General features: G+C 50.8%; 1 protein-coding gene across 1 annotated transcript; it reads left to right on the plus strand.

The window, feature by feature from the left end:
• Positions 1–3,828: 3,828 nt before the first annotated feature.
• Positions 3,829–4,775, plus strand: INAFM2 (InaF motif containing 2). Its single transcript, XM_041404093.1, has one exon. It carries the CDS (start codon positions 3,977–3,979, stop codon positions 4,400–4,402), a length of 426 nt encoding a protein of 141 aa, XP_041260027.1. The 5' UTR covers positions 3,829–3,976; the 3' UTR covers positions 4,403–4,775.
• The last annotated feature ends 3,990 nt before the right edge of the window (positions 4,776–8,765 follow it).

The following is an 8,765-nucleotide window of genomic DNA, read 5'->3' on the forward strand; positions in this document are numbered from 1 at the left end:
GCAGTACTGCCCTCTGCAGAGGGCTCCAACATCAGAGCAGGCACAAACAGCAGCACTTGAGCAGTAGTTGTTTATTCAAAGAATCCTTTATTTTCTCTCTCCTATAAGGCACATCACCCACTGTACACTCATCCCACACCCCTCTGTCTCCTTGCTTTCCTCCCATACCTTCCCTGACAGGCAACCCACCACTTGCTACAACAGTTTTGATATGCAAACATTTAATTTTTTAAAATTTAATATTCTTCCTTCTCTTCCTGTACTACCTATCCAGCAGCCTGTACCCCCCTAGGGTGCATGCAGCAGCAAGGCAGGCAGCATCACCCTTCAGACAAGGCTTCCAGACACTGATTTAAGCCACACCGTTAAACCTCTCTTCTGACTTCCAGCAAATTACTATAACCTCCACCCCAGCTTACTCCTGGCACAGAAAATCTGTAAGAGATCTCTCGCAGCACTGTTGCAGGAGAATCACTTTGCCATGTGTAATGCTGTCCTCTAGTGAAGAGCTGTGACACTGCACATAGCAATGAACCCCCAGCTCACAAATGCCAGCCCATCCCACTGCTCCTGTGGCTGCTCTGCCCTCAGAACGCTGGCAATCCGGAAAGGATTAACGATACCATTAAGACCACAGAGCCAATATTTTCTTACCACCCTAGAGAGCAGAACTGCTGAGTGTGTGAACAGGGACATATCTTGTGTCCCACTTCGAGCCGAAACCACAAGGCCAAGGACTCCTGACAGCTCTCAGCATGACTCTTCAGCTTGATCTGCAAAAGTCAGAGGGCAGTGGACTGTAGCACAGAGAAATGGCCACAGATGCCACAAAACCATAAAAGCAGTGAGGTCTTGTGCAAAAAAACCCCAAAGCCCAAGAAACTGTCTGTCCAATCACCAAGACATGGCTAAGCCTATAATGAACTGCTCACGGGGCAGTGTGTTGTGTTCACAGCACTGCCACCTTTCAGCGTATTTCCAAGCAGCGCAGTGAGTGCTGCAAGCAGGATCACATTTAAACATCCCATGCATTCCTGCAGCGCCAAGTCACTCCTGCCTAGGGTTGGCTGAACCATGCCATTCCTCACTGCTGGGAAAAGAACAAGACTTTCCAAGACAGGTCATTAACAGGAAAGGAAGAGCACGAGGAGCAGTGGCACACAAACAATGTGCTCATCTCATGGTACACTTCAGCAGCAGAGTAACAAGAAGAGGAAAGCAACTTGTACCACACCTGGAGGTGGATGCAGCCAGTTCCCACCTGTATTTACCTCCAGTACAAAACACTGCACAGGAAATTAGGATACTGGGGGAGAAAGCACCATTCTGCTCTTAAGCTCATCAACATTTACTTCCCACTGCACCAGCCCAACTTACTCCAACTGTTTGCCAACTCAGCTCACAAAACTGAACAGGTGTCAGCCATGGTCCTCCCCGACTCTTACACAAATTTCACTTCTCCACATGCTAGCCCAAAGCTCTCATTTCCATAATATCCAGCCTCAACCTACAGCATTCTCCTCCTCCCTGCAAAGGCCTTTGCACAGCTCAGAGAGACGTCCCAGGCATCCCATCCAGTATTCTGCTACTCTCAGAAGCAGGGTCTGCATGGAGAGAATCTATCTCAGGCCAGCAATCTTCCCTTAATGAAGTCTTCCCTATCCTGCAGCACTGGGAGGCTATTCACTGACTGTAATTGTGGAAAATCAATAACACAGGTTCATTTAGCTACATCCTTCAGGGGCCCTTGGAGAGCAAACAAACATCCCAATGCAAGAGGTAGCAGCAGAATTCAAGCTTTCTAGTGGACCCTCAGACATGAGAAGTCAAAATTAAAGGAGCTTATAAAGAACAGGAGCCTGCAGAGCAGTTTTTGGCGTGGTGGGAGGAAGGCTGTTTAGGGACGCTGCAGCTCTCCTTCCTTGGCAGGAGTCCCTGAGTGCATCATGTAGCCCTGACTCTGTCTCCAGCAAGGGATCTCTTCTGTGCTCTTTAGGAAGAATCCTAGAGAGGGATAATTTGCAAGCTGTGTCTAGTCGCTGACTTTACAACACCCCAGAGCTCCAGTTTTGCACCACAGGAGCCCACTCAGAGCACAGCTTGGTGTTTTTGCTAAAACCCCAAGGACAAAGCAAGCACCATTACTGCAGCTCCTTTAGGGGTGGTTGTTAACAAGGAATTCTGTTTAGGAAAGAAGGCACAAACCTGCTCACAACTGCCTGGAGAGAAGCTCACACCCAGCTGTTTGTCCTCAATAAAATGAAAAGCTTTCACCTAACCTTGGCAAAAGCCAAGACTTCACATTTAACAAACACAAACCTGGTCTTACTCAGAGCCCTGAGAGTAGAGGGTTGACAGGGAGAAGAGAGCCTTAAGAATATCAAATTTCTTGAATATTACCATGGAATTGTGTGTTTTAGGAAGGGCAAGTCTTCACTGCAGCATGAGTGAGTCACAAATAAATGCAACAGGGAGGTGAAGCTGTTGGGCTGAAGGCAGAACATTGCAAGCCCATCACACTCAGTACATTTGCTGGGAATGTTCCAACAGTTCTGCACATCCAGCCTTATCTGGTTCCTAAATAGGGAAAGGTGAATACACGTTTTGAGAATGAACAGTTACATCTATCATATTGCTAATGGTATTGGTTGATATGAGTGGATACATACAACATTTGGCTGGAAGGTTCATCGAGAGGTCAGCTTTGCTCAGGGCCTGTGTTCAGGCCTCAGTACTTCAACCCAACAAGCACCAGGCAGAAACTGTCAAGACCTCACTAAGGCCCAGAGGCACTCTTGGTACATGCCAACCCTCTGCCTCTTCACTGGAATTAAGCAAGAGCATAGGGAAGGGACTTGTAGGAGGTAGTAACTCATCATCATTTCACCTGCTGAACCAAAAAAGAGAAGGAGCTGGAGCAAACCCATCATTGAGAGAAAACACATTAAAAATGACTAGAAAATCCATTTTGTAGTAATTGCTGCAAATTCCCTTTCCAAAATTACAATTATTTTGCAGCTACTCCATTTATTCCATAACATGTCTTACTGGGGAAGCCTCTGGGTAACAGGCAGCTCTCCAGCTGCTGTAGCCTCCTCCAGATCTACAAGTCCTGGTTTACACAGGGTTTTTGCTGCAACCACCACACCTGACTGACCTCAGATTGAAGGGAGCAAGAAGATGATTGCAGAAGGCACAACTACATTATTCCCAAAAGTAATTTTCTTGCACCATAAAGAAAAAAACCCTAATTTATATCCCAAATTAGCATTTTAGTTGTCTTTTGAACAAGACAATAGAACAATTTTGTAGGGAGCTGACACCTGTGGAGTAAGGTGAAGCCATATCTTAAGAGGACGTTTAGATTGTATCAATAACGAGTTTGGGAAGAGTCCAATTTGGACAAAACTAAGGCAGCCTTTCCCTCTAAAAAACTGCCACTTGGCTCGGGCACCCTTGCAGCCTCACAGAGGTGCAGGCAGCACATACCTGCATCAGGGAGACCGCAAAAAGGAACTCCGTCGGGAAGCCAAGATAGAGAGGAGACTCCTGACCTCCTCCAGCGCCGGGCGCGTTCCAGGAGGCCGTGCCAGAAGCCCTCCTGGGGCTGGGCGAGCGCTGCCCATTCCCTGAGGCACCGCTCACCGGCCACCCCTCACTCCGGGGCGGGCAAGGGGTGGGATGACGCGGGCACCGGGGGCGGGGGCTCCTTTGAAAGGGTGGCCCGAGCTCCGCCCCCTGCCCTCCCCTGCCCTCTCCTCCCCTCCCCTGCCCTCCCACCCCTCCTGTGGTTCCCACCCCTCAGGGCGGGCTTGCCCCCTACGCTCCGCCCCTCGCCCCCGGCGGGGCAGCGCGGGCAGCGGCACCGGTGGCAGCACGGGCGGTACCGGCATGTCCTGAGCGGCGGCGGCGGCCGATCCGGGCCGGAGCCAGCACGGAGGGCTCGGTGGAGCAGCGGGCCAAGGGCCGGGCCTCCATGAAGGAGAAGGAGGCGGGCGCGGAGCGGGGCAAGCCCGCCACTTACACCGGGGACAAGAAGGCGCGCATGGCGGCCAAGACCAACAAGAAGTGGGTGCGCCTGGCCACCGTGCTGGCCTACGTGCTCTCCGTCTCGCTGGCCGCCATCGTGCTCGCCGTCTACTACAGCCTCATCTGGCAGCCGGTGCGCGGCAGCGGCGGCTCCTCCAGCCCCGGCCCCGGCGCCGCCGCCACCCCCGCGCAGCTCCGCGCCGCGCCCCCCGGACCTACGGCGGGGCCTCCGCCCGGGGCGCCGGCAGCCCCTGAGCCGGGCGGGCCGCGGGAGGCCGCGCGCCGCCGGGGATGCGGCCGCGGGGCTCGGCCGATGATGGAGACCGATGGCTCGCCCGTCCCTGCGGCACCGTGCAGCGCCCGTGGAGACTGACTGGAGACTGACCTGGAGACTGACTCGACCCCGTTTGGACTCGGTGGAACTGCGGTATCTTCTTTTCCCCCCCGATTTTTCCTCAAAAGGGAATTTTGTGGCTTCGTTTTCTTCCTCACCAGGGCTAGCTTCTCCCTTTGAACCCGCATTGAATTCCTGCGCTGTTTATGCCAGTCTGTTACCTATACAAGGATATCGGTGTCCAAAATTCCTCGCTATTTACAGGATCAGCTGGGAACAATACGAATTTAGAGGCTGTAATCCATTGTTGAAGTAAAAACAGTTTTGTTTAACGATGAGCATAAACTTATTTAAAATATGTGGAAGGTAAATTGACTTGTTTACTATATTAAAATATTTTCCCAATATGAAAGTCTCTGTAACAAAGTATGTTCTCTTCGGTGGTGGGAGGAGGAATGCTGAACTGGAAGGGGTCTGAGTAGCAAAAATTTGGCCACTGCAACGGGCAACTACGGTATATGATGTTGATTCATTTGTCATTGGTCTCCATAGGTGAGGCTGGAGAAACCTCTGTATGTGGCTAATTGTGGAAACGAAGCAGTGGTGCTGGAGAGGTTTGATCTGTGCTGGCAGAGCAGGTGGAGCTGTGGCGGTGGGTGCTGCTGGGCTCTGGGCTGCGGCGCGGTTGTGCTCTCGTGTGCTGCCTGCGAGGGATGGCAGCGCTTACAGATCGTCCCCGCACCTCTGGGGCATGGGGAACCAGGGTAGGTCTGGCCCAGGCAGCTCCTGGTGAGTCCTGGGAAGGTGTCCTCCCAGCTCCATGGTTTCCTGCCCTGTGGTCCCCAGAAATCTTCTATTCCTTGATGAGCAGGGTGAAAAAATGGCCTTTAATGACTCCAGGATGTGGGATATAAACTAGGAAACCGTAAGAGCCATGTTGTTCCAAGCTGCTGCTTTCCAGATGGACGGATTCAGCTGAATCTGTGAGGCTGCCAGGCTGTGCTGCATCCCTATGAAAGAATCACAGCAGTTCAGATTCCTTCTGCTGAAGGATGCAAATGTGGTGTAACGTGGCGTACGTATTTCAGTTGTGCAGATCACAAAGGTACCATAAAATATGGCACTTGGCTGCTTGAAAAGAGCTGTTTCATATGAAAATTGGAGTTTGGGACTGTGGTGGTTTGTTAAGGCTGCATCATTAGCTGGGCATTGCCTTTACAGCATCTGTGAAACGTAGAACCAGGAGCAGAGGGTTTGCAGGGAGAAATGAAAGGAGAGTGGTCTGTGATCTTCTTTTCACCCTCCTTTTCAGTTTTCTGGGGAGCATGCAGGGAATGCTTTGTGTTGTTGAAACAAAAAACTGGTGGGAAGGACAAAACGATCCCGCTTAGTCACTTTAGCCAAAATCATGGGATCACTGCCACCCTCCTGCGGGGCAGATGGAAGAGCTGGAAGCACTGTGTCAGCAGATGGGTGCCCTGCAGCTGTCACCTCCTGAGGTGCTTCTCTGCTCTCCCTGTTCATCCGCAGGGGGAAGGCTGAGTGTCCCAGAGCAGCACTGGCTCTGGGCCCCACGGGTGTCTGTTCTCTGAGTGGGGGATTGTGTTCCTCTGGTGGTTCTGCCTGCAGCATGTTGATCCCTCTCTGTGGCGCTGCTCATGCCCACAGCAGTTCTGGGTCCTGGTGACAGCAATGCCTTTTGCTGGCCTTGGGGTACACCTCTGATTGTGGGAGAAAGTTCCTGCAGCTTCCCGAGGGAGGAATGAATGACAGAGAAACCAGGCTCATTGTGGTGCCAGTTGAGTTTAGTTTGCTTCTTGGCTCAGGTGGTAATGCAGAACCAGTTGGGAAGTGTCTCTGAGAAGGAGCTTGTGTTTAGCCTGTAAAACCTTGGAGATAAATAAAGCTGCGTGCAATGACATGGATGCTGGGATTTCTCTGCTGCTAGCCTGCAGCTTGGAGCTGGTGACTCTAGCGGCTCCGAACGGTGCATCCAGTGTGTGCTGAGTGCCCAGGGCCTCCTGGCATCCTTCACTTTAACTGTAGTTGCTCTCAGAAGACTAATAGAGCCTGGCTGCGTGGTGCAGAGGGGAGAGGAAGTGAATGGAATTAAATGGGCTGCGTGGCCCTCTTCCAACCTGTCATGTAACTGCTGAGACGCCTTGTACTCAAGAGCAGGAACAACCTAAAGTTCTTTACCTGGTTTGTGGTTTTGGTAGCAGAGGATCTCTGGGACAGAGGCAGTGCTCAGATCCACTGGATCAAAGGGAACAGGCCCTTCACTGATGGCTGCCTCCCCTTCTGGTGCTAAAAATAGTTGATGAGCCAGTACAAGGATGGTTGTGGCTGTCTGCATTCCTGTAGGAAAGTGCAGGCTTGGTGAGTTCCCAGACTGTGTTTTTGCATCTTCTCCTTTGCTGACAAACAGATTTCAGTGAAATGCTGCTATTTCTGTACTATTACCACTGGCTTTGGAGCATCCTGGGGCTTCACTCTGGTTGTATTGAGTGTGCGAGGGAGGAGAAGCTGCCTGGGGAAGATGCAGAAGGGTTATGGGCTGCTGGCCTAACAGCCAGGGAGCTTTAGTGATTGCAGCAGCCTGGTTTTCCAAATCTTCTGGACCCATATTCTTCAGCTACAATCTTGTCCCCATCCTTTTCCTAGCCAGGAGTCATAGCCCTCCAGAGGCAGATGTGTTCCCATTGGGATGCTGTTGCCAGCCTGTGATGAGCCCGTTGCTGTGCTTCTTACTCTTGTCATGACAGACTGTCGAAGAAATTGGTGACTAAGTGTACTTTGCAAATACTCTAGTAACAAAATTGGCTTATCTGGACTGTTTTCTAGGTGTAAGCTAACTTAAAATTCAGGGCACTAGGGATTTCTTGGGAAGTAGATTGGCTGCAGCAGATACTTGGACTGGGAGTATTTGTATTATGTTGCTATCGTTGTACTGAGACAGTCATCTGCATCTCAGCAGAACTGCTTTAGTGCCCTAAAATGGTGCAGTCACCAGTCTGGGGTAAAGCTGAGGTTTAAAAGGCAGATGGTTGTGTCGTCTGTTGTGTTACTTCAGCTCCAGTTCACCCTTTCTCTTCACTGCTCCTCAAAAAAATAATAAAATTCAGGTTCACTTAGTGCGACTGTATCAGGCACCACAAGGCACTGGGCTGTGTTGCTTCCTAGGTAGAAATGACTGTAACCTTGTGATTCAAGATGTTGATTCCTTGGAATTGCTGGGGAGGGTTATTCCCTTCACACAGCTGCTGTCCTGCATGTCACCTACTAACAGAGCTGTGCCATGTTCCCATGTGTGCATGTCAGTGAGGAAGGAACATGTCTGGAAGCCAGCTGAATGAAGGAAATACTCAAATGTGAGTGAAATACCTTAAAGCTTTTTACTTTTGTGGTAGACATCTAATACCTGCCCTCTGCCTGTGCATACTGGTCTTTTCCCAATGAGCCCAGTTTGTCCAAGAAGAGCATTTAGTGTAACGCACATGCAGAGGGACCAGAAGGAAGGGAAATAGCAGGAAAAAGAGTTACTGGAGCATGTAATCTGCTCCAGCAGCTGGCTCACGTTTCCGTCTCTAAAAGCTCTTTTTTCCCCGTGCGTGTTCTCTTGCGGGCTCATCTGATGCAATGCACATCATCTTAATCCCAGATTCCTGTGCTGTATTTCTGACAGGGAATCTTGGCTTAATCCCCGAGCGTAGCTGAAAAGCAGTTGTGTGGTGTAGCGATGATAACAAAACCAGTGGCTGCTTCTGGGCATCGCGATTTCCCCCACAGAAGTCAAAGCTGATCCCGGTGGGCTGCTCAGGAGGGTGTTACCAACAGCTGGCTATGAGTCCTGGAGCTGCTGGAGCACACAGAGGGGGGAATGGCATAAGAAACAGCCATAGCTGAGCTGGAGCATGAAGCTTAGGGGTTGAAGCTTGGCTTGTGGCTGTCCACAGGTGTTCAGAGGCAGTGTTGGGAAAACTGGCCAGGTGCTGTGTCACTGCACTGGGATGGTGTGAGCAGGAATCAGCCACGGACTTCCCAGTGTTGCCTGCCAGTGCTGCAGAGCCTGGGAGCTGGTTGAGCTGTTGCTGTACAACCTCTCCAGGGAAGGCAGCAGGCAATGTCCTGAACTTCCCAGCAGTGCTGTATCCTGTTGCTCTGGGCCTTCCATCGACTTGAAAAGCACTAATTACTGTATTATGCACTTAAAATACAAAATTGATAGCTAAGTGCCAGTGTCCTCTGCCACTTGCAACCAGTTTATCTGGAGGGAGATCATTGTAGAAAACCAGTGAAATTTTATGTTATTTTTATATCTGGAGATTCTGTATTGGGCTTTACTGGTTAGTGGCCTGTGTGGATGCTCCTGCTGCAGGTATTGGAGTTGTTGAGGTAGGAA

This window comes from Onychostruthus taczanowskii, unplaced genomic scaffold (genome assembly GCF_017590055.1).
Source record: "Onychostruthus taczanowskii isolate IOZ18803 unplaced genomic scaffold, ASM1759005v1 scaffold208, whole genome shotgun sequence".
In the NCBI taxonomy this organism is placed as follows: Eukaryota; Metazoa; Chordata; class Aves; order Passeriformes; family Passeridae; genus Onychostruthus; species Onychostruthus taczanowskii.

Excerpts from the sequence above, each read along its gene's own strand:
- INAFM2 (XM_041404093.1), top strand. The coding sequence starts at position 3,977 with ATGAAGGAGAAGGAGGCGGGCGCGGAGCGGGGCAAGCCCGCCACTTAC.